Genomic DNA, 25959 nt, shown 5'->3' with positions numbered 1-25959 from the left:
ACATACACCCCACCTGCTCCCTAGCCGGCGGTTCCCACTACTTGGTTTCAAACTGCTGACCCTCACAAAGCAATGCAGCAGATGCCGTCTGCAAAAAAACAGCGCCCTTCCTGCTGCTGATGGGGCTGAGAATGGCAGAGGGGTCAGCAACGGGGACCAACCTCCCTGGCAGTGAGATTTGCCTCCTGGGCAGGGACTACATATGACGAGAACTCTGGGGCTGCCAGCAAGAACCGAAAGAACTGGGCATGTTTAGCCTGGAGAAGAGAAGATTGAGGGGAGACATGATAGCACTCATCAAGTACTTGAAAGGCTGTCACACAGAGGAGGGCCAGGATCTCCTCTCAATCCTCCCAGAGTGCAGGACACGGAATAATGGGCTCAAGTTACAGGAAGCCAGATTCCGGCTGGACATCAGGAAAAACTTCCTGACTGTTAGAGCAGTACGACAATGGAACCAGTGACTTAGAGAGATTGTGGGCTCTCCCACACTAGAGGCCTTCAAGAGGCAGCTGGACAACCATCTGTCAGGTAGGCTTTAAGGTGGATTCCTGCATTGAGCAGGGGGGTGGACTTGATGGCCTTATAGGCCCCTTCCAACTCTACTATTCTATGTTTCTATGAAGAACAGCATCCCTGCACCAGGTGCTCCCTTAAATCCAACACAAGTTCTCTCAGTGCCATCGCATCACGTGTCTCCTAGCCACCACAAATAGCAGGTGAGAACATGGAGCAGCAATGGAGAGGGAGAATTGAAACTACACACACACACACACACACACACGCCAGGCCTAAATCAGCTCACTTCAGTCCCTGTTGGATTGTGGCTTCAGGAATTAAATTCTGCATCGGTGAAGAGAAGCAGATCTCCCTATTGATTTGTTGTTTATTCGTTCAGTCACTTCCGACTCTTCGTGACTTCATGGACCAGCCCACACCAGAGCTTTCTGTCGGCCGTTGCCACCCCTAGCTCCCCCAAGGTCAAGTCTGTCACCTCCAGAATATCATCCATCCATCTTGCCCTTGGTTGGCCCCTCTTCCTTTTGCCTTCCACTTTCCCTAGCATCAGCCTCTTCTCCAGGGTGTCCTGTCTTCTCATTATGTGGCCAAAGTACTTCAGTTTTGCCTTTAATACCATTCCCTCAAGTGAGCAGTCTGGCTTTATTTCCTGGAGTATGGACTGGTTTGATCTTCTTGCAGTCCAAGGCACTCTCAGAATTTTCCTCAAATCTGGCGCTTCTCTTGTGAAACCCAAAGGAGCTACGGCAAAATAATACAGTTGCAAGTGCTCTTCGTCAGACCTCCTTTTCAAGGGCACGTCTACACAAAGGGTTTGCCCCGGGGTGGCTCCGCAGGAGCGGCACTCCATCTACATGACACAACGGCCATTGCGAAGCCATTTGGAGGAAAACCCTGAAAACTCCGCTCCCAAAAAGTTGGGCACTCACCCTGACTTTTTTGGCAGCGGAGCCCATGGCACCCCCTTATTTTACGGACCTGTGCCTGTAAAAGTTTTTTAAAAATGTGGGGGGGGGGGAGAGAGAGGAACAGGGCCATTCCTTCCCCCCCTTTTAAAAAAAATTAGCTGTATCTCTGCAGCTGCGCAGATACACATAATAAAACGAAATGGGGGGGAGGAATGGGGAGCCAGAGGGAGTAGAGGTGGTTCGCTCTGAGTCCCTTCACGTCCTCCTCTGGCTGCCTCGTTACTCCCCCCTTTTATTTTTATTATCTGTATCTCCGCAGCTGCGCAAACACACTTTTTTAAAAAAAGAGAGAGGGGGGAGGAACAGCCCTGCTCCTGTCCTCCCCACCCCATTTTTTTTTAACTTTTAAGGAGGGGAAAGTTCGCACTTGAGTTCCTTCCCGTGCAGATGCCGGGAAGGAACGCAAATACGGGAGGAAGGTGCCTCACAGCGCTATGATGGGACAAGGGAGAGGGCTTTCTCTGTTGTGGCACCCCGACTGTGGACTGCCCTCCCCTTGGAGGCCCGATTGGCGCCAACACGGATTTCATTTCGACGCCAAGTAAAAACATGGCTTTTTAACTAAGGCTTTGATGGTTAAACTCACTGGCACATTGTTTTAACTGCTTTTAAATTATATATTGTTTTTAACTTGGTTCATGGTTTAATTTGTTTTTAACTGTGCATATTTATTGTTTTATACTGTATGCTTTTATCTGTACACCGCTCTGAGATCTTAATGATATAGGGCAGGATATAATTGTTTTAAATAATAAATAAAGCACTGCCATGAAGACGAGGGCCAGGACCCTCCATTCCACTCCCCCTTTCATCTGGTTTTGTCCCACCCCCACCTCCAGACACACTGTTTTCTGAGCTAAGAGCATGCCCAGTCTTTACTGGGCTGCTTAGGGCAGGGGACCCCAAGCCCCGGACCGGTCCCGGTCCGTGGCCTGTTAGGGACCGGGCCACACAGGTGAGCTGCTTTCACCCCCACCCCAGCGTACCTGGGCACGGGAAGCCATCTCACCTGCCCAGCCGAAGCAAAACCAGGATGCTGGGTTGGGGTGGGGCGACTTCGGAACGGCACGCCCAGCCGGAAGCAGCTCTGGGAGAGCGACTTCCTGGCGCGCCGCCCGCCACAGCGTCCTGGTTTCGCTTCAGCTGGGCAGGTGAGATGGCTTCCCATGCCCAGGTACGCTGGGGTGGGGGTGAAAGCAGCTCACCTGTGTGGCCCGGTTCCTAACAGGCCACGGACCGGGACCGTGGGCAACCACCCAGCCAAAGTGAAGCCAGGACACTAGAGGGGGGGGGGGGGCTTCCCAACACCTGCCACCACCACCCCCGGTCCATGGAAAAATTGTCTTCCACGAAACCGGTCCCTGGTGCCAAAAAGGTTGGGGACCGCTGGTTTAGGGGGCTCCCATTTTTTTCACCCTAAAGAATTTTTTTTGTAATCTTGCACGCATTCCAGTCCTGTCCAACCTGAAGACTCCTCCCTCCTATATGTGGATTGTGCTGTTTGGCTACATGAAGACTCATGCATGGATGAGTTTGTATTAGCACATAGAAACTATGAGCATCCAAATTCTTTGGAATTTATGGAAGCTGGTCCTAGCTCTGAATACTTGTGCCTCTTTTTACAAGGACCTGTTCTCACATTATGCTGGGTTATAATGGGGGTGTGTGTGTGTGAGCGGAATGCAACAGCTACATCCCATCAGGGCTCACTAAAACGAACAAAAAGGTCTAGTCCTCAAGTCTGCAAAGATAGGGGGTGCTTCTAGACGAGGCATATTTATTGTGCAGTCACCCTGCCTCATTCATTGAACTTTACAGGAGGTCCAGACAGTGCCATCTTTGATTTGCCGCCTTCTTGTGCTTTCTCACTGCGTCTTCCAACTTTTTTTCTTACCAGAAAAGAAAATCCACCAGGAAGAAACAGCTGGACCAGAGCTCCCCCCTCCCTTCCCTAATTGCTAGGGCAGTGATTTCGTTCACCATGATTTCATATACATATATAGCTATTTAACACGTCTGAGTTTACTCTGAGAAACACACTTGGGTTACACTTTGTCGGCCATTTAATGGGACTACTAAACAGACTGATACAGGATTGCACTGTTAGCTTCCTTTAGTGCCAGGAACGGCAAGTGCCCCTGCAGTTTGGGGGACAAAGAGAGGGCGCACCACACTGTTTTACTGTCCCAACCAAAGAATGTACGAAGTAAATGTTGGACTTGGCTATTGGATGGCTGTGAGAAGGGTTGAGTTTCCCAAGCATTCCGTGTCTGCCAAATTTTCAAATAAAATGAAACAAGTTACTCAAAACGTGGCTGCTGTTGCTTTAGCTTTACTGCAACTGCAACAGAATTGTATTGACGTTCATGTGCTTGACTGATGTGTGGCTATATTATTTTATCTTACAGTCTTTTTAATTAGTATTATTTATTATTATTTATTGCATTTGTATACCATCCCACAGCCGAGGCTCTCTGGGTGTTTTGCATAGGATAAAAACACTTAAAAACAATATACAAAAATTTAAAATCACAAAGCCGTACAATTTAAAACCACAAAAAAAAAAACCCAGGCTCATTACATATTGCTAAATGCCTGGGAGAAAAGTCTTGACCTGGCGCTGAAAAGATAACAGTGTTGGTGCCAGGTGGGCCTCATCAGGGAGATTGTTCCACAATTGGGGAGCCACCATAGAAAAGGCCCTCTCCCTTGTTGCCATCCTCCGAGCTTCCCTCGGAGTAGGACCTTGGATGTTGAGCGTAGTGTACGGGTAGGCTCATGTAAAGAGAGGCGTTTCATCAGGTATTGTGGTGGTGGTGGGGAAGTGCTGTAGCTTTGATTCTGGCTTTTTGATTCTTTGGTTAGACAACATACAGTACATGCCTCCACATACAGTATGGCTTGCAGCCAATCCCCACCCACCCCAAATCTGCAAAGTGCATTGAAAGGTGTCTTCACCCCACCAGTTTTTCCATGCTTTGCAGTTAGTTGTACGATGGTGATCTACGTGGAATCCAACCACGGCCACCCATACAGACCCTTTTTGAAACTAGCTGAGCACATAGGCACACAAGAGCTTGTGGAACACGTTCACAACGTCTGCAACAAAAAATCAAAGAGAGAATTGGCTATGTGAATCTAACTAAAGGTTAAGTGTGACTATGATTGATAGGGCCTAGGTTAAGGGATTTCTCAGCTCTTATTTTTCAGTACTACAGATATCCCAATTCGACTTCTAAAAGCTTTCTGTCTTCCCCATTTCACGCAAGGGCCATCCCAGCAAATAGCGTAGGAATAAACAATACCATACCAGTAGCTGAAAGTAAGTGAATGTGAACCTAAATCAGTTTCTAGCTGGGTGACCACTGAACAGGAGCATGTAAGCCACTCTGGACTTTCTCAACCAGAAGAATGGGATAAAAATGCAGTAGAATTTAAATACATTCATGCTAAAACCAACCTTATTTGTGCAAAAACAATAACCTATTCTTCTCCAGTGGATTAATATGTGTTTGATCTAGTGTGGGCAGAAGGCAAATCAGGATCTACTGGTGGATCGAGTGATTTGCACACTGGCACTCATTTCCAACTTCGGACGATTTAATAATAGTGTGCTGTATAGGGACGACAGCAACTAGAATAGGTTTGCGTGAGAGTTCCAGTTCTAGCAATGCAAACGCGTTGTCAGGCTGAGCAGACGCTCAGAGGCACCTTTTCCCCCAGTTACACATCAGCCTTCCTGACTATTATTTTACACCTGGGGTGAACCTCAGGGTTCCGTGGAAAACAAAGTCGATTCTACAGGCATGAAGCCTCCCGCCTCTGTCCTTGATCACAGCCATGAAGGCTTCTAAGCCCTCAAATCCCTCTCCACTCTGGCAGCCGGAGGGAGGGAGGGAAGGAAAGAGACAGTGAGAACAATGAAGCCACCGCTGCTTGGAGACATAAACAGAAATGCATTTATTTTTCACTATCGTCAGGATTATGAAATCACAGCAGCAGAGTTCAGTATGTACAAAGGAATCCAGCACCCCCTGGAGAACCAACTCGAAGGATAGAGGCCCACCTGGCTAATCACCAGCAAAAGAGGGGGGGAATGGGGGGGAGGGGAGAGGGAGAACCCCAAGTGGCAGTTCACTGAATCTCAGCAGCGGAAACTTAAGTCTAAACAAAATGAAAATGAAAAAGAGGCCTGTATATATACCATATATACACCTAAGGGTATCTCAAAGTGAGAGGTAAGAAATCAACACATGAGACCTTGAGAAGTACATTGCACCTCACCGTATTCCTACATGGAAGTCGCTCTCATGTGAAATCCACGCAGAGATCGCAGCATACTAGGACGTGACGTGCATGTTCCTTGCTGAGTCTACACGCCCAGTACGTTTTTTGTCAAGAAGCTGCAACCAACGGCGGTGCGCAAGCACACGTACGCACACCAAGAAACCCATTGCACTGCAAGTCAAAACTGGCTTGCAGGTTTCTAAAAAACCCTACACAGGTGTGCCTCCCGTAGAATTTTTAACTCACAAGACAGCCCCCAAAGGTGGCATTACACTGCAACACAGTGGTTTGAAGATGGGCAGTTACCGGGCAGGCATGGGGAAAGAAGGGCCCGTTTGGGCTAGATTATTAATGCCCACAACGAAGGTGTCATGAGCCTGATTCTTCTGCTATGTACCTTGTTTAACCCACATTTTCCCATGGTTTTGCCTGCTCACTTTCAGAAGCTTTTTCCCCCCTCCTAGCAGCCTAATCATTACAGACAGGACTGCCAGCCAGGTGTGCAGCAAACAAAGATGACCAGCAGCCACAGGCTTTTAATTTGGGGCGGGAGTATGTGCCAACCATGGCAGTCCCTTAATGCCAACTCAGAAATCCTTTGGAACCTGGTTCAAAACCCAGTGAAATCAAGACCGGCTAAGGTTTCTCTACAACTGCTGCCTTGGCCCATTAGCAGAACTGAGCCCTTAACTTGCCAGGGGCATTATATTACTGCTCCTAGCCCGATTTCGTCTTTGGGTTTGTCGATTTATCATTAGGCCGTTCAAGAACACAGAATCGAAAAACGCCTATTATGAGGACATAAAATGGGGGTGGAGAAACAGAGAAAAGACGAGCATTTCTAATAACTTTGCTCCTCCTGTTACTACTGCCAGCCTTCCATTTTGGCAACGCTTGTACAGTTGCATTATGCTAGCAAAAGCACCTTTTAATTGACTCAAAACACAAGTTGAGACTGATGGTACACTAGAAAGGAAGTTGGCTTTGAGCATGAGCTCTGGGAACTGGCTTAGGCTTCCTGGAGCTCTTTTTGGCAAGTCACTGTAAAAAGGGAGGTGGGGGAAATAGGAAAAAGAAGTGTGTGTGTGCGCGCGCGCGCGTAGTTTCTCAAATCAGTGGACTTGGTCTATTATTTCCATAAGAATTAGACTCCCTGGTGGGGAGTAAGCGAAGCAGCTCAGGGGTAGCTTGATGGAAACGCCACACGCGTTCACTTTGATCTCAGACCTTTGATCTCTAATCAGCTTCGAGCTTATTGATCGGGTCTCTAAAGCTGCCGTTTGTTCGTGCTCAAAATGGCTGAACGCAGCAAAAGACGCCAAGAGGACCTGCTCAGCCACAGGTGTAAGGCGGAGAGAGAATGCCTCTCCTGAGCACAGCACAACACGGTGGGCACTCCAACTGGAGGGGAATGGGTGGAAATTAGCATGGGGAAAGGCAAGGGGAGAAAAGAGAGGAGAGTCAAGCAGCCTAAAAGCAGCCTTTTATGCCCCTTCTGTTAAAAAGAAGGAGGCCAAAGAGTTTGCCCCTTTCATTAGAACCCGGGCAAAGCCATAGGTCACAATTAAGTCTGTTTGGAAGCGGAAGGTGAACACATACACCATTCTCTACTGCCCCCAAATTATCTGGAAGCCTTATGGAAGAATGTGGACCTAGAGTGAATGATATTATTCCCCCAAGGAAAGATTCCATACTGGTAGAGCTTCTAGCTTCAGTACCCTTGCTGGGAGAGATCAGGCATTTACCTGGTATGGGTTATGCTTCTAGAGTCTTCCAAGGCACAGCGTAGCACAGAACTATATTAAAAACCAAATCGTGTTCACTATTAGGCTGGTATCTCTTTGACACAAAGACACACAGAGGGGACTTTGGAAATTGGAGTTCAACGAAGAGGACTAGGACGCCTTAACAGAACGCTGGCAGGAAGCGTTGCCGAGGACAAGTCAAGGTCAGCCTCGACAATGACGGCGCCAACGACAGCTTGAGCTGGTGGGGAGCTTGAGAAAAATTGGCTGCTTTTAGCAGAAGGCGTCCCAGCACACCACGCTTAAAAAACAAAAAGCAAGAACACGCACCTTTGGGGCAAGGAACAAGAAGATGCTGGAGCATGAGCCCCTCAATTTACTCTCAATGAGCCCGCTCAAGTTACTCTCTGCAAAAGCAGCCGCCGGAGTTAAGCCTCATCTTGCACACAGCAGCCCCAGCCTGCAGGCACAACGGGGCCTCGCTTTCGTCTTGAGGTTGCCAATATCCAGGTACAACCAAGAATGCAGCAACTGACCAGTCAAAGTGCAAGCAGATAAAATAGCTCCTCCATCCCGGCTCACAACGTAGAGCGGCCGCGCACCACCACTTCCCATTAAGGGGCGTCCTGGATCACTCCATGGCTGCGTTCGGTCAACACAATAGTCAATGGTGGGTTAACAGTCAGCTCTATGGTTGATGATCGAAGGGCTGCTCCCCACATGACATGATTATAATCAACCGTGGCGTTGAGTAAGGCTAGTGTCAAGTTGACTATTAGTCAACGGTGTGTTTGATTGACACATCCCCCACCCTCTCTCCCCTCCTCAATCCTCCTGCTGGTATCCCATCAGCCATTGCAAGTTCTGCCAGCTGGACTAGAGTGGCAGTCGCCACTTTGATTGCTCTTGCCGGGGGACTCTGTAACAATCGTAAAAAGTAACCGTGTGCGACGATATAGTCAACGGTGCCCAACACATGACACGCTAACCAAAGGTTGTTCAAATAATCAACTCCGCACATCGTCGATTATTTCAGCGGAATAACCTACTGTGGCACGAAAACGTCCCGACAGACAACCCACCGTTGACTATTTAGCCCACCGTTGGTTATCGTGATGTCCAAACCCAGTCCAAGGGAGACCGAAGAACTTCGCAACCTGCCTTGGCACCCATTGCAAGGGAAAGCAAAGCAAACCCTATAAACCCAAGTCCATGCCCTTTTTTTAAAATCCACACCGGACCTTCAGTCGCAAAGGAGTTTTGGTGAGAAACAAGATGGAGGGCTTCCCCTCCCCACACTCCGATCCCTGGACATCCAAAGGCAGGAAAGATGAAAAGATAAAAGGAAGAGTTGTTACAAAGCACAAACGGACATCTTTTCCAAGGGCTTCCAGGGCACAGCAGCTCCGAGCTTTACTGGGTTGAAAAGCTAGTTTTCAACTCTGGACTTCAAAAGAGAGTGGAGGGGACGCGGGTGTCATCCATCATCACAAGTGAAGAGTCAGGCTGACTATCAGGATGATCCCCAAAAAGAGGACGAATGGGAGCCAGGTCTTCACAAAGCCCCCTAGGCTACAAGGGAGAGAAAAGAAAGTGTTAAGAAACAAGGGAGGGGGCAGCATGTCACACACAGATGTGGAGAACGTGGATAGGGAGCCAGTCCCTCTTGATCCAAAGGGCGAGGCAGGTAAGAAATAAATGTATTATTATTATTATTATTATTATTATTATTATTATTATTATTATTATTATTCCTCTCCCATAATACCAGAACCCAGTGGGGTCATCCCATGAAGCTGGTGGGTGAGAGATTCAGGACAGATAAAAGGAAGGACTTCCTCACACAGGGCATAGTTAAACAATACCTGACGGAACGCCTCTCCCGACGTGAATATACCCGTTCACTACGTTCAACATCTAAGGTCCTCCTCCGGGTGCCTACTCCGAGAGAGGCTCGGAGTGGGGCAACGAGGGACAGGGCCTTTTCGGTGGTGGCCCCCAGACTGTGGAATGATCTCCCTGACGAGGCTCACCTGGCACCAACGCTGCTATCTTTCCGGCGCCAGGTTAAGACTTTCCTCTTTGCCCAGGCATATGGCGGCACATCTTAATCACTCACATGCTTAGTTTTTTTTAACGGTTTTTAATGCTTTATGTGTGTATGTTCTCTGTTTTAGAATTTTAAATTTTGTATACTTGTTTTTATCTCAATTTTAGAATTTCTGTAAACCGCCCAGAGAGCCCTGGCTATGGGGGCGGTATATAAGTGTAATAAATAAATAAACAAACAAACAAACTATGGAACTCACTACCACAAGATGTAGTGATGGCCACCCATTTGGATGGCTTTAAAAGGGGCAGTAAGCCTAAATACACTAGTTGCTGGGGAACATGGGTGGGAGGGTGCTGCTGCACCGTGTCCTACTTGTTGTGGGTCCTTGGTCGACAGCTGGTTGCCCACTGTGTGAACAGAGTGCTCTGGATCCTTGGTCTGATCCAGCATGGCTCTTCTTATGTTACTGCAAAGGAGTGCGCACTGACTCACTCCTTGAGATCCTGTTGGCAAAGGAAGGGAGAGGAGCCGTGTTCATCATTAGTTTTACTGCCACAAAGCCTGTAACCAAGCCTGAACAGGTGCCACGGAAACAATCACATATTCGTTTCCCCATTTATCCCTGGCTCCACTTCTTTCCTCTGCCTTGGACTGTAAGCTCCTCAGGACAGGGACCTGTCTTCTTGTACTCTGTAAAGTGCCTTGAACACAGATGGTTCCATATAAATAAATAAATAAATAAATAAATTTGTTCTGATCTATTCTAGCTGGAATCTTGGGAGTGGAATCCTGCTAGGCTAACACACTTGGCAACTCATTTCGGCACACCAAGTTAAAACATGGCTTATAAAATCCTCCAAGGTTGCACGTGGTTTTCCTTGTTCTTCTTGCATTTAAACTTTTCTGTTGGTTTTAGATTGTTAATGGCTTAATACATTTTAACTGTGTATATTTACGGTTTTACATTGTTCTGGTTTCATCTGTACACCGCCCTGAGATCCTAGAGATATAGGGTGGGATATTAATAAATAAATAACTCAGAGCTGGCATGGGGCGGTGGAGGGATGGGGGCTGTCCTTGCAGTGCCAGTGGGCTTCTTGAGACATCAGACCAGACCCTTTCTCAAGGGAGGGACAGGAATGATAACGAGAACCAATTTGGACAGGCTGCTAAGGCTAGCTACAAGTTCTAGAACCCTGCCTGGCAGCCACTGGAGAAGGAGGTGAGGCAGCCAAGTCCATCCCGAAAGCCTGGCTGGGATCAGCAGCCTCCCGGCTCCCCTTCCCTTCCGAGAATCGACGTCTTGGAAGCAGCAGCCCGTCTGATCGTTCTGTAAATGTAATGGACCTGAATGTCCTTCAATGACCACTTCTCTCCTCCCCCTTGTATCCTGTCTGCGAAATGGCGAGACTTTTGGCAGGGATTGATTTACCTGGTCCGGTGTTTAGCAGCATGATTTTAAGCAACATGATTTGTTTATATACCCCCTTCCCTATCCAAAGATTTTGGAGTGGTGAACAAATAGGGCAAAAGAATAAAAACAGAATAAACACATCGTTAACATTTACATTTTAAGAAACATGATAGTGGTTTATAAATTGTGCTTAGGCAACATTTAGGTCAGCAGGCGCAAGCAGCACAGGGTTAGAGAACAGCCAATCCTAAGTTAGTCGGCGCTTTTGGGGAAGGAAGGAGTGACTCTTAATTTCCTATTGCTGCTCCTTTCTATTATTATTATTATTGCATTTATATCCTGCCCTTTTTCCCTCCAATGAACCCAAGGCAGTGTACCACTTCCTCCTCCTCCTCGCCATTCTACCTCATAGGAACTTCCTACGCCTCCTACGATTGCACTATGGGACAGGACAGACCTTGGGAACAGGTTTTAGCACCTCAAGGAACTTGGGGTGCTAAATGGTTAATAGGGCTGAAAGAATAACCCACCACCTGGACTGCAAGCACTATCAGATTCCAAGATCTGAATATTTTTCAAATCCAGACCCAGAAGGATGCAACCACTAAGCGCTACATTCTGGAGAAGCTCACTGGAGAATCAAACCCTTGATCAAAGTCTCTCTCTCTCTCTCACTCACACACACCGGTATTTACAGCAGGCAGCCTTGCTACTCACCTTACATACTTTCCATATATCAAGGAGAGGAAACAAAGTTTGATCATATTCCAGGACGTGCTGTTGTCGTATCGCATGAGGTTTAAGGCCAGGGCTACGTGGGAGTGGCAGTTGTCACAGCAGAGGTTGTGCTGGGATAGAAGATGTACAATTGAGGATAGCTGAATCTCCGATCTCAAGTTCTTCTATTGTCTTATCAACATTCAGTGCCAAAGGTCCATTCTAAGGCTGATCTGCCCGCTTAACAATCTGAAACCACTATGGGTGTGAAGATGGATTTCACTTTCAAAATGTATTCCTGCAACGAACTGTACGATTTACACACTTTATGTAACAGAGATACGGCACTTCTGGAAGCAAGGAGGATGGCAACAAGGGAGAGGGCCTTTTCAGTGGTGGCCCCCCAATTATGGAATGTTCTCCCCAACGAGGCTTGCCTGGTGCCAACATTGTTATCTTTTCGGAGCCAAGTCAAGACCTTTCTCTTCTCCCAGGCATTTAATAGCATTTAACAACATATGCTTTTTTAATGGACCCCAGAACTGTTGTTGTTTAAAATGGATACTGTTTTATACTGTTGTTTTTATATTTTCTGATGGTTTTAAATTTTGTATACTTTTTTAATGTCCACTGTTTTTAACTTTTGTAAACCGCCCAGAGAGCTTCGGCTATGGGGCGGCATATAAATTTAATAAATAAATAATCCTTACGGCCAGCATTCCCCAACCTGGTGCCCTCCAGATGTATTGAACTACAACTCCCAGCAACCTGTTAGCCAAGATTTATAGTTAAAACATCTGGAGGACCCTGGGGAAAGTCGTCCTGTGAGATCCGCTAAAGTTATTAAATGCATCAGATTTGTTCTCATAGACAGACTCTGTATTTGGTCTTTTTCTGGACACTAAATATACTATACAAATTTTAATTACTGAGATTTCCTAAATATTCTTGACAGGTAAGAGCTAGAGCTGAGCTTGCCGGGTCAAAATAAAGTTCCATCCTTTCCTCAACAAATGAAACAATCAAAACCAACCTTGCAAGAAATCAGCTGCAACTTAATATAAGATTAACATTTGAAAGCGAACTCTGGCATTTATTGTCCGGCCATAAACCGTGCCTGGGTCCAGCTCCAGCTGAGAGCCCCCTCCCTCCTGCTACCAACTGTCTCTGCAGAGGCCATCAGTGAGGGAGGAAGCAGCAGCCAGGCACTTCTCCACCGTGCCTGGGTCCAGCTCCAGCTGAAAGCCCCCTCCCTCCTGCTACCAACTGTCTCTGCAGAGGCCACCAGTGAGGGAGGAAGCAGCAGCCAGGCACCTCTCCACCATGCCTGGGTCCAGCTCCAGCTGAGAGCCCCCTCCCTCCTGCTACCAACTGTAACTGCTGAACTTTCCAACTAAGATTGTAGTGCCTGAGTTTGCTTTCCTTTCCCCCCTCCTCCTCCTCCCTCCCAATCCCCTTTCCTTTTGTGTCATGTCTTTTAGATTGTAAGCCTGTGGGCAGGGACTGTCAAGAAATACTTTTGTAAGCCGCCGTGAGAGCCTTTTTTGGCTGAATGGCGGCATAAAAATCCTTAAATAAATAATAAAAATAAAATAAAGCATAGTTGATACCATTATCGTTTCCCTGAAACATGCACTTAGAACGATGAAAACAAATGAAATTAAATTACTTTGACACTTTTTTCCCTGGCAGGACTCCGGTGCCTTACTTATCAGATGAAACTTTTACTATCACTTAAATCACCATACAAAGAAAATCTTCATGAAGTAAAATTTCTGCCTTCAGGCAGGTGCTAAAAAGGTGCCTACAAGGGGGAAAAAGATGTCTCTGAAAGCACTGTATGGGCTTTAATTTTACAGAGATCAAATGTAAGGATTTCACAATTAAAGGGCAGATCTAAATCTATTTTGTGCTGATCTTCAATAGCTGGCAGCCATGTTTATATTTGCAATAGGTCTGTTGAACAAGGCAAGATCACCCTTTCAGAGAAGGACTCTTAATTTTTCCAATTCTGCATGTATGGAAGCAGTCCAAACTGAGTGCTGGAGTCACCTCACCATACGGTGCTTGTACTCTTCAGAGGCATCGTGTACTGCAGTATCCCAAGCATTAGGGCCACAGGAACACACTTTGCTGGGATCCAGCTTCCAGTATCTGGAGGTGGGGGAGAAACGAGAGAGAACCAAAGATGCCAGTTAATGTGTTGGGTGCTCCACCATCTGTTTCCCCAACCTTCCTCCGAGATGGAATACCTTCTCTCCTAAAAAGCTCTTGGCTGTTAGGATTTTGGGGTGGCATCTCCCTCAACCTGGTTCTGATAACCAGAGAGCGAGTTTGCACATGCACACTTATGCCATGACTTCACAATCATATTACAAAAGGGAAGAAAGGATGACTGGATGCAGAATTCAATGCCCTCAGAATTAACACACACACACACGCAAGTGCCCAATGGGACCGAAAGATCTTCTTGTCCTCCCGCTAACCCAAGACTTCTCAGTACATTCCTCCAAAGGATTTCCATAGAGCGAGGAGATCTAGAAATTTGGGGAGACAGAAGCCAAGGCTGATGGGATGCCAAATCCCATGCTAAAAACTGTGCATGCCCACCTTGAGGCATACAGAAAGGCTGTAGCTGAGTGGTACAGCAAATGCTTTGCAAGCAAGATGTCTTGAATTCAATCCCCTTCAAACAAAAGAAGGCAGTAGTGTGAATGATCTAATGTATATAGAGTGCTCAAAGCACACAACATACATGCAGTGATAGACAGTAATAATCAACCCCATTTATTTACAAATACTGTATTTTCCGGCGTATAAGACGACTTTTTAACCCAGGAAAATCTTCTCAAAAGTCGGGTGTCGTCTTATACGCCGGGTGTCGTCTTATAGGGCGGGTGCTGTAACTTCCGAGCCGGACTGGAGAATCTGCGGTCGCCGCATATGGTTCAAATCCCCATCCTTCTGTTTAAGGCTTGCCTATATATATACACGCACACCGTTGCCCCCCTCCGTCTCTTTCTTTTTCTCCTCCCCCCCCCCCTTTTACTGTTTGGGTTCTGAGGGTGTCGGTGGTTGAGGCAGGCAAAGGGAGCGCGAGCCGCTCGCCTTCAACCGAAGCCACGAGCTCCTGAGTTCTGTGTGTGTGCGCGTGCACGTGTGTGTGTTTGTGAGAGAGAGAAAGCGAGCGAGGGAGAGAGCACGAGCGAGCAGGAGGGAGGGAAGGAAGGGGGAGAGCGAGGGGGGGGAGGAGAACGACCGAGCGAGGGAGAGAGGAGAAGCGGCTCAGCGAGCAACTCCTGACGGAGTCTAGCCCGGCAGCGCAGCACAGACACAGACTCGTAAACCGGGAGAGAATGAGAGCGGGAAAGCAGCACCAGCCTTCCTCAGCTCAGGCAGCCGCTTCTCGCCAGCTGCAGGCGCACAACTAGAGCAGGGAGAGGAGAGGCGGGGAGGGGAGGCTGAAGGGGGGCCACAGAGGCACAGTCTTATACGGCGAGTATATCCCAAACTCTATATTTTAACTGGAAAAGTTGGGGGTCGTCTTATACGCCGGAAAATACGGTATATAAAAAAACTGATGCATAACACCTGCATGGTCATCAATGGCAAAAATATGATAACAACTAGAAAATAATAAATACCTATTATAAATATACGTCTAAAAAGGTGCCATACTGATGCCATTACCAGCACTGTCTTGTGCCCAAAAACTGTGATTGTGGTTTATGTATATTATACATTGGAAATTATTATTGAAAAAGAATGAATGTATCAGGAGTACTTTTCACGCACAGTTTTGCTAGGCAACCAGTTTGCCACTGAGGACCACGCAGGTGTTTCGCATCAGTTTTTTATATATTTGTAAATAAATGGGGTTGATTATTACTGTCTATCACTGCATGTATGTTGTGTAGCTGTGTGCTTTGAGCACTCTCTATACATTGAATTCAATCCGCAGCAAGTCCAGGTAGGACTGAGAAAGCTCCCCGTCTGAAAACACGTAAAGCCGCTACCAGCAGACAACAACGAACTCGATGGATCAGTGGTCTAAACTCAGCTTCCTATGATATCATGCCAACCTTCCACAAATTGGTGTCCTCCAGATGTGCTGGACTACAAATCCCAGCCAGCAGGATGGTGTGGGTTATAATGTGGATAATCTGAGGATGGTGTGGGTTATAATCCAACACATCTGGACGGCACCAAATTGTCTGGGATGCCGTAAGAATTTCTCCCTGATGTAGAACTCAAAATGCAGACTGGAGGCTCACCTGGGGAAGACCGCCTGCAATGCTCCTCACCTGCTACGGCTCCTCCATCCATGCAGGAAAGGTGAGGGCAAGTGGTGTAAAAGTTCCCCCCAACTGACCCTAATACAATGCCAGCTTGCTCTCAAAATGATGAGAATGAACATTCAATCAACAGACATGCCAGCTGGGGCAAAAGGGATGGGGGGGCATTATAGTTTTCTTCAAACCCCCCACCCCCAATTAAGAATTTCAGATCTAGAACCTCCAAAACCAAAAAAGCAGCATTGAGCTGAGGAAGCTTTCACATCCTCCCTCTTAATCTGGGAGAATAGTCTCAGGCTGCTATAAACGAATTTATTGGAGAAAAAACCGACGCGTTTCGGCCTCCTGCTTTTCATTAGGCCTTCTTCAAGGGGTTGTAACAACGGCTGCAGAAATTATTTACTACAGACTGTCTTGCTGTAAATACTGACGACTCGTGTTTATAGCATCCCGAGGCTGTTCTCCCTTTTTGTGTTCATCTTGGATGCTCACCTGCCTTGCACCCTTCTCTCATAATCTGCATGCAGCAATAAATTGCCTTCAGTTCATGCTCAGAGTAGCAGAAAATATTATGGCGAGAATTGGAAGCTTAGACGGCTGCATCTTTGCTGCTTGTTTTGAGACTCTATATTATGCGCCTTGCTGGAAAGTGCAGGCCCCAGCTGCCTGCTGGAACTTGAATATTTACTCGGCCCTATTAACTACAACCTAACACATGTTTGTAACTTTATCCACCGAAAAACGATTTCCCAGTGAATGCATTAGGCCTTGGAAAAGTGGCGGGAAGAAAGGGAAGCAGCACTTACTTCACAGGCTTCCCAAAAGCCATGTTGTCTTCCTAGAGGGTGTGGAAGAGAAAATAAAGAGGCACATTTCAGTTAATGAGCACCATAAATAAAGGTATTCATACCATTAATCACAACATTCTGAGTTAAGTGGACCTAAGCAGAACTAACAGCCCCAAAATACTCCCTCAACTTTATACTGACTGGGTTCGGCTGACACGATAACCAACGGTGGGTTAAATAGTCAACGGTTGACTATTTTGTCGTCTGTTGGGAGTTTTCACACCATGGTTGGTTATTCGGCCAAAATAACCAATGCAAATAAGCAACACTGTGCAGAGTTGATTATTTGAACAACTGTTGATCATGTCGGGGACACAGTTGGCTATTTTCGGCAACTACAGAGCCCCTGGCAAGAGCGACCAAAGTGGCGGCTGCCGCTCTAGTCCAGCTGGCAGAACTCGCAATGGCTGATGGGATACCAGTGGGAGGATTGAGGGGGGGAGAGAGAGGGCGGGGATGTGTCAGATGCACCATTGACTAATAGTCAACTTGACACAGGTCTTAATCCACACCAGGGTTAATTATAATCATGTCATGTGGGGAGTACCCCCTCGATAATCAACCGTGGAGTTGACTACTGACCCACCGTTGACTATCGTGTTGTCCGAATGCAGGCTGGAATCTCACAATGGGACCATCTTCTTTAACATCTATCTTCTCTTGGGAGAGGCTGATAGGTTTCCAACCTGATGCACTGAGACAATTCACATCAGCCCCAGCCAACATGACTGACTGCCATGTAGGTTGTGGAAAATGGGAGCTGCAGTCCAACCTATCTGGAGGCTGGGCTAAGAGGTTTGCTGTACATCAGTCTGCTTTAGAACATACCGCAACTGGTAAAGAAGCAGGGAACGCCTTCAAGCATTTGGAGGAAACCTTTTTCCAGAACTTTCTTGTGCAATTGGAAGGAAGAGCAATGGGATGGAGCAGCTCAGGTACAGATTAAGGGGATGGATCTTCAAAAGCTGTTCATGCTGGGGAGGAGATGGCTGAAGAGCCGTTTTGGACCTTGGTTCATGTGGAAGCAAGTTAGCAGGCAGAGCTAATGTGGGCCCTTCAGCCCTTGTTTAACTCAAATACAGCCCGTTAAAAAATATAGTTGCCAACCAGGCCTATACAAGAGGGCATGGAGAACTTGTTCCATCCCAAGAGCTGCATTTCCCCTCATGGGTACCAACTTGCCCGGACACTGAGGTCATTAAAGGACATGTTCCTGGTGGTTCCAATGGGCCTATGGCCGGACTGGAATCTACCAGGGGAAGAGCCTTTATTGCAGTGGCCCCTTTTCTTTGGAATTCCCTGCACCTGGAGGTCAGACAGGCACCAAAATTCTGCGGCTTCCAGCACCTCCCGAAACAGCTCTTTTCCAGGAAGCATTCCTTAACCTACCAGCTGCCGGGTCTATTGGTAATTTTAATATACTGTTTTAATGTGTGTGTTTTCTTTTAACTGTTTTATTTCTTATATTCACCGCTTCGGAATCTATTTTAGATGTGGAACAGTATATAAATATTGTAAGTAAGTAAATAAACGGGTAGCCTTCTTGGGGGGGGGGCGGCTATCTGCCAGCAGTGTGCAAGCCACCCACACACTTCACTTTCTCAAATACACAAACACACATGGAGATGCTTCTGTCCTATGCTGCAATTCAACTTGGAAAAAAAGCCTCCCATTGGCTCCAGTGGGAGGCATTTTTCGAAGACTAACTGCTGCAGGGGGGCAGGCCCATCATGGGCTGGTCAGAGAGTTCTCGCAGGCCACATCAGGTCCATAGCCTGGAGGTTCCCTATCCATGGCGTACACGACAGGAACAAGTTTCTACTTACAGAGACATAGTAAGGGCCTGCAAAGTCCCGGATGACTCCAGTCGAGGTACAAATGCCCATGTGACCGATGATGGGGAAGAGCCAACTGCAGAGAGAAGGAGAGTGTTCAGGGCCCCTGTGTTGCTCTCTCTGACAATGAAAGGTTGCTTTTTTGGAGAGCTGGAAAGAGTGGCCATCCCACGGCCAGACTGGACTGAGCGACAGCCAATAAGTGACAAGAGAAAGGAGCACCCGTGAAAGCCAGGAGGCCTCACCTAAGCACAAATCAGACATGGTAAGGGTGCTCCCAGAGGGAGTGTTAATCATAGAATAGTAGAGTTAGAAGGGGCCTACATGACCAACCCCCTGCCCAGTGCAAGAACCCACCTTAAAGCCTACCTGACAGATGGTTGTCCAGCTGCCTCTTGAATGCCTCTAGTGTGGGAGAGCCCATGACCTCCCTAGGTCACTGGTTCCATTGTCATCCTGCTCTAACAGTCAGGAAGTTTTTCCTGATGTCCAGCCGGAATCTGGCTTCCTGTAACTTGAGCCCATTAGTCTGTGTCCTGCACTCTGGGAGGATCGAGAAGAGATCCTGGCCATCCTCTGTGTGACAACCTTTCAAGTATTTGAAGAGTGCTATCATGACTCCCCCTCAATCTTTTCTTCTCCAGGCTAAACATGCCCAGTTCTTTCAGTCTCTTTCATGCTGTCTCCTTCTAACCTGCTTATACTCTGAATGGTTACGAACTATATATTTCATTAGAAAGGATACACTCAGGCTTCTAAATGGCCACTCTCCCAGCTACTTGTGGCAAGTAGGAATCGCCTCCAGTTAGGTGGAGGAAAGCCTTTGTAAACTGGAAGAGAGAGGGAGCCCTAATCAATCCACACTTTATTTTCAAGCCACTTACCCCAATGCCTAAGACAGGAATATACGGGCAGGTGATCTAGTTGCCAAAAAAAAAAAAAAAGTCTGCAAGGCTGGCTGAGCTATTGGTGGGATTAGAATTTTGTAGTGCAAAAGTTTAAGAGCATGAGTTTGACAATCCAAGTTCAAAAGCCGAGAAAACATTTGCATGGACAGTGGGGCGTCTCACAAGTCACACGGAGCAGTGTGCTCATAAATGCTGTCTGAATGCTTCTGCAACAAGTGTGAGCCACTAAACAAACCATGGATATTCCATCTGGGGTTTGTTTGGTGCGAAAACCTCTGGCTTGTCTCTCCCCTGACAAGCCAGAGAAATTGCTGAAGAAAAAAAGGTGGGTTAAGTCTCTGGCTTGTCAGGAAAGAGACAAGCCTGGTCCGCATCCCATCCCTCCTCTATAATTGGCCAACACTAACACCCCATCACAAAACAATCAAACAAACAACAACACAGCCTACAGCTACAGAATAAAACAAAAGTAAAACCAACAGCAGATGACAAGAGCAGTGCAAAGATCTTAAAAGTACTATCACCGTTTTAGAAAACCGAATGTCTAAGAAATCTGGGAAAATAAAAAGGCCTCCGCCTGGTGCCAAAAGGCATAAATTATAAGCACCAGGCGAGCTTCTCAGGGGCGGGCGGGTGGGGTGGGTGGGTTGGCTTCCTTAAACAGCCACCCACCTCACCTCATTTGACGAGGGCACTTGGGGAAGGATCTCAGGATCTGGGCAGCTATATATGAAAGGAGACGGTCCTTCAGGTAATCCAGCCCTGTTTAGGGTCTTAAGGACACAGTCGATAGGATTGTGCCCTCGCTGCCTGGAAGCCCCCAAACTTGGGGAGACTTCCAAGATTCCTATGCCCTGCGGGAGAAGCAATGGAGGCAATCTTCACCTCCCCATCCCGATCTTTCATTTTTTGCTAGACGGGCTTTTCAGCCCATCTAGCAAGGGCGCTTCAGAGAGGGGAGTAAAGGAGGCTGGAGGAGGCTCCCCTCCCTGCCTACTGGCTTTTGAATTTGGAAAGTCAAACCCATGGTCTCCCCCACACCCAAGGTTGATTTTCTAGGCTTGGAGAGGCAGCCGGTGCAATTTTCTCCACACCAGCTGCGAAGGGGCACAGATCAGAAATCTGACTCCTCCTTCCGTAGTGGGAGCACGGTCTCTGACCTCGGAGGCAGTAATCAGGGCCATTCTATGGACCTTGGGATGCTCATCCAGGGACCATAGGATTGCTCCCTAAAGCTTATATATGTGGATTTTACCAAGGATACTCCCGTTTCCTAATATCTGATTGTAGCAAGTCCCTGCTTTGTCTTTTAGAGAGCTTTAGGTAGTGGATAAAACCTGGCACTAGTAGGCATGCATGCAGGGTACACAGCTATCCCAAAGTGAACTGCCTACATCCCATCCTTATGAACAAGCAAAATTGCCTTTCCCAAGTCACGAATCCATCTAGCTCAGTATTATCATTCTGCACTTGCTGGCAGCAGCTTCTCAAGGTCACACGTGGAAGTCCTTCCCAGCCGTACTTGGAGGGATTGAATCAGAGGCGCTCCGCACGCAAAGCAACTGCTCTTATCATTGAGCTACAGCCCTCAAAGCTGCCAAGCAAGTTTGCCAGGGAAAAAGACTAAATTTCTTCATCGTAGCCAGTCTGCCAGTCTACAGAACGCTGCCAGCATCAGATTAAAAGGGTGACGCCCTCTGCCACAAACATCTGAGCTCCATGGCCAGGGAGCTCAAGAATTTTAGCCTAGCTCTCTCGCTCCCACAGATGTACACCAAGTCAGAGGTGTGAAGGGCTGTAAGCACAGGATTTTCTTTCCTGGCTCACAAAAGAGAAAGGACTGAAAGGATTGTTGCTATTACATATTTTCTCTCTTCAATAACAGTCAAAAGAACATTTTCTTTTGTCGGGCAAGCTGTCTTATTTAATTATTTGCAGATCACATTTCTGTATCTCTAAGTCAATTTTTTTTAAAATTTCAGGGTACATTAATACCAACCTCTCGTTTAGATTACTGCAATGCCTTTGAAAACAGTCCGGAAACTTCAACTGGTACAAAACCGGGCAGCACGTTTACTAACAGGGACTGGGCAGCGAGACCACATCATGCCAGTCCTTTTACAACTTCACTGGCTGCCAGTCCAGGTCTGGCCCCGATTCAAAGTGCTGGTATTAACATTTAAAGCCCTAAACGGCTTGGGGCCAGGCTATCTGAAGGAATGCCTCCTCCCATATGTACCTGCCCAGACCCTAAGGTCATCCTCAGGGGTCCTTCTCCGTGAGCCCCTGCCAAAGGAAGTGAGGCAGGTGGCTACCAGGAGGAGGGGCCTTCTCTGCTGTGGCACCCCGGCTGTGGAATGAGCTCCCTAAGGAGGTTCGCCTGGCATCTACACTATATCCTTTCAGATGCCAGGTGAAGAGCTTTTTATTCTCTCAGCATTTTAACAGTCTATAGATTCAATTTTAACTTTGCAGTTTTAAATTTGTATTTCTGCACTGCTGCTGATTTTATCCTGGTTGTGCTTTTATATTGTATTTTATATCATGTTTTTATACCGTTTGTTTTATACTTTGAATGGTTTTAATTTTTGTGAACCACCCAGGGAGCTTCAGCTATTGGGTGGTATAAAAATGCAATAAATTAAATAAATAATACACATCTGCCAGCTTAAGACTGAAACAGATGCAATGTGGGAGATCCATCATCAATTCGCCGATTTATTTATTTTTTAAACACTTTAAAGCAGCTGTGTGGAGCTCTGAATTTGATCAGAGCTGTGACTCCAAGGGGGAAGAAGTTAAAACTCTTTCTCCTGTGCAATACCTAGCGCTGTTACTGGTGTTTCCCTCCCCAGCTCCTGTACTTCCAATGATTGTTGGCATGTTTTGCAATGCTACGTTTTACCTTATTGTGTTTTGATTGTATCATTTCTGTGTATTTTTTATTGTTATTTTGTTTTGCAAGCCACCCAGAGAACTTCCTTGTTATGGGGCCGCTTATAAAGAACACAAATAAATAAAATACATTATTAGACTTCACCCATTCCTTTCATCCAAGGAACTCAGGACAGTATATATAGCCCACCCTCCCTCCTCACATAAATGTTATCTTCATAACCACCCTGTGAGGTAGGCCATGTGTGCATCTGTGTATAGGATGCATGCACACGTACACGGTATTTATACACACACACACACAGCCTCCATTTTTTCCTCATAACAACCCTATAGGGTAGGCTCGCTAGACAGAGTGAGGGGATGGGGAATGCATATACCACCTTTCCCCAATGTGCTGCCCTCCAAATGTCTTGGGATTGCAACTCTCAGCATTCCCAGCAAGCATTGACCATGCTGGCTGGAAATTATGGGAGTTGCAATCCAACACATCTGACAGGCACCAGGTTGGTAAACATTGTCCCTACCCCACCCCGTTTACAACCCTAGATGGCAGGCTAAGCTAGGATGTGTGTGTGTGTGTGTGTGTGTGTGTGTGTGAGAGAGAGAGAGATCATTCCATGCGCTTCCTGGCTGAAGAATTTGAACCCAGCTCTGCCTGCTTTTTAAATCCCCCTCCATCCACTAGTTCCAGATTCTGCACCAGGAAGCGACAAACATTTCTGCCACGCTCCCTGCAGAGGGGCCAGGCAGGAGGAGAGCGCCGAAGATCTCGATCTCTCTCTCTCTTTCTTCAGCCCTCTGCTTCCCAGTTCCCAGTCACCGGGCGAGGGACAGCCGGGCACTCACGTGAGCACGGGGATGGGCGTCCACACGACGCAGTAAGGGAAGCGGCAGCGCTCTGGATCCAGCCCTGCCCCGCTGGCGCCGCCGCCGCCAACCCCCACCGCGACCCCGCCGTGGAACTGCTTCATCTTCCCCACCGCGGCCTCCTCTTCCTCCATCACCGGGAGGGAGGGAGGGAGCGGCGCTGGGGTGACGTCACTTCCTGGATACGGGCGCCGCGCTTCCGGAGCAACTAGGGAAAGGGGGCGGGGCTCAGTGCCGCTGGCTCTTCCTGGGCCTTTGCTGCCGCGTGAGCGCCGCCCAGTGGGGCAGTTCTCTTTCGCCCCGCCCCGCCCCGCCCCGCCCCCCTCACAGGGTTGTTGTGAAGACAAAAGGTGAAGTGGGGGAGGGAAAGGTGCTGTAGCCTTGAGTTTCTTGGAGGGAAGGTAAGATATGTAACAACCACAATTAAATAAAGATATTTTTAGACCTACCCCACAAATGTGTCTCTTTCATTTCTGCACCGAAGTAAAATTATTTTGATATTTTTCATGGATTGTGATGTTCCCCTTGGTTTTTGAAACTCACTATACATCGGTATTTTTTTATTCTCTCAGCATTTTAACAGTCCACAAATTTAATTTTAACGTTGCTGTTTTAAATTTGTATTAAATTTAATTTAAATTTAAATTAAATTTCTGCACTGCTGCCGATTTTATCCTGGTTGTGCTCTTATATTGTGTTTTTATACTGTGAATGGTTTTAATTTTTGTGAACCACCCAGGGAGCTTCAGCTATTGGGCAGTTTAAAAATGCAATCAATCAATAAATTACCCATTCCAAAATCCATCTGTCATACCTTTTGTCTGAAAATAGTTGCACATTTGGATATTCGTATGGCGACATCATGTGCTGGCATTGTTGTAGTGTGAAAACTAATAAGCACCTTTATCCCACATAAACAAAGGGAGAAGTAGAAGGAAGGGATTTAGCCTGGGGGTGGGGGGAGCAGAATCCTCTAGCTTGGGCAGAGCTGATTGGGGTGTGGTGGGGCCTGATGTGGGGCTATTTATTGAGAATATTTTTTAGATTGGCCTCAGGGGCAATCCTGGCACCCCTCCCCAGCTGTAGGCTTTGCAACTCTGGAGCTGCGCAGGTAACACCACATCACAGAAGCGAATGAATGCAGTCCCTTTGCACCTCTGGAGCTGAGCAGCTCCAAAACTAACAACACAGCAGTTAAATGAATTAACAAAGTTCCAGAATTCATTAACGCAGGAAGCGCCTAGACATTTCTCAATTGGAACGGTAAGGGAGTGAAAGGGGGGAGAGCCAGCCCCTGTCACAACCCACAGAGTGAAATCTATGTTATTTATTCGTTCAGTCGCTTCCAACTCTTCGTGACTTCATGGACCAGCCCACGCCAGAGCTTTCTGTCGGCCGTCGCCACCCCTAGCTCCCCCAAGATCAAGTCTGTCACCTCCAGAATATCATCCATCCATCTTGCCCTTGGTCGGCCCCTCTTCCTTTTGCCTTCCACTTTCCCTAGCATCAGCCTCTTCTCCAGGGTGTCCTGTCTTCTCATTATGTGGCCAAAGTACTTCAGTTTTGCCTTTAATATCATTCTCTCAAGTGAGGTGTCTGGCTTTATCTATATACCTTCATAAAGACAGGGCTATGCCCAGGGCCGGTGCCAGACTATTTTGCGCCCTAGGCAAGGTGAGCTACTTTCACCCCCCGCAAAAAATAAATAAAAAAAATGCCAACTTTGATTTTTAAGAACATGTTTCCTGGAAAAAATAAGAAGCACAAACTTGAAACTGCTAAATTTATTTTAAAGTGCAAGAAATACGTCCTGCCAATTATAGCAAACCAATTGGAAAGGAACATCTATGGGTCTAAAATGCATTATTTAATAGGAATATCACCTCCAAATCATCCCCAATTCACACACACTCAGCATCACTCACTCCAAACAAACACAGGCATGAACACATGCATTCACTCAAAGACACCATGCACCCCTACATTCTCTCTCTCTCTCTCTCTCTCTCTCACACACACTTCCGGGTGCGTTCCGGAAGTCCGAACATGGAGCCCCCCACCCCAGCGTCCCTGGCTTCGCTTCAGCTGGGCGGGCACAAGGCGCCATCTCATCCACCCAGGCCCAGCTGAATCCTCAGGCTGGGTCGGCTCACAGCCAACACACGTGAGTGCTGCGTTGTGCCCAGCGCCCCTCTTAGCTTGGCGCTCTAGGCGGCCGCCTGAGTGGCCTCTATGGTAGCACCGGCCCTGGCTATGCCTATCCTTGTGTAATTGACCATGGAATCCTACCTATGGTTACTCAGACCTATGTCCCACTAAGCTGGGGAAGGTGAAGCTTACTTCTGAATGGAAATACACAAGGTTGCTCTACATGTCTAGCTGAAAAAGCCTGAAGTTTCTTATGCAATGGCATATGTCTTCAAATTCTAGAGTCTCGAGTAGGAATACCAGAGCATCTCATTTGATCGACGGATCTAATGTAGCTAACCAACTATGAAAGCTTATGCTCTTCCAATAAAATCATGTATGTCAGCCTCAAAGTTTGAGCACTGTGCTGTGGTACTTTTTCCCAGCTCCAGATTTGCATGTGTGGTGGTGGTGGTGG

General features: G+C 47.3%; 1 protein-coding gene across 1 annotated transcript; it reads right to left on the bottom strand.

The window, feature by feature from the left end:
* Positions 1 to 5423: 5423 nt before the first annotated feature.
* On the bottom strand, positions 5424 to 23525 carry TMEM222 (transmembrane protein 222). Its single transcript, XM_063140493.1, has 6 exons — positions 23334 to 23525; positions 18673 to 18757; positions 16805 to 16836; positions 13761 to 13857; positions 11704 to 11834; positions 5424 to 9091 (listed from the first exon to the last, which is right to left on the bottom strand). The coding sequence occupies exons 1-6, from the start codon at positions 23486 to 23488 to the stop codon at positions 9007 to 9009; spliced, it is 585 nt and encodes a 194-aa protein (XP_062996563.1). The 5' UTR covers positions 23489 to 23525; the 3' UTR covers positions 5424 to 9006.
* Between the last annotated feature and the right edge of the window lie 2434 nt (positions 23526 to 25959).

The sequence above is a fragment of the Elgaria multicarinata genome, chromosome 13, assembly GCF_023053635.1.
Source record: "Elgaria multicarinata webbii isolate HBS135686 ecotype San Diego chromosome 13, rElgMul1.1.pri, whole genome shotgun sequence".
Taxonomy (NCBI): domain Eukaryota; kingdom Metazoa; phylum Chordata; class Lepidosauria; order Squamata; family Anguidae; genus Elgaria; species Elgaria multicarinata.
This window is presented reverse-complemented; position numbering and strand designations above follow the sequence as displayed.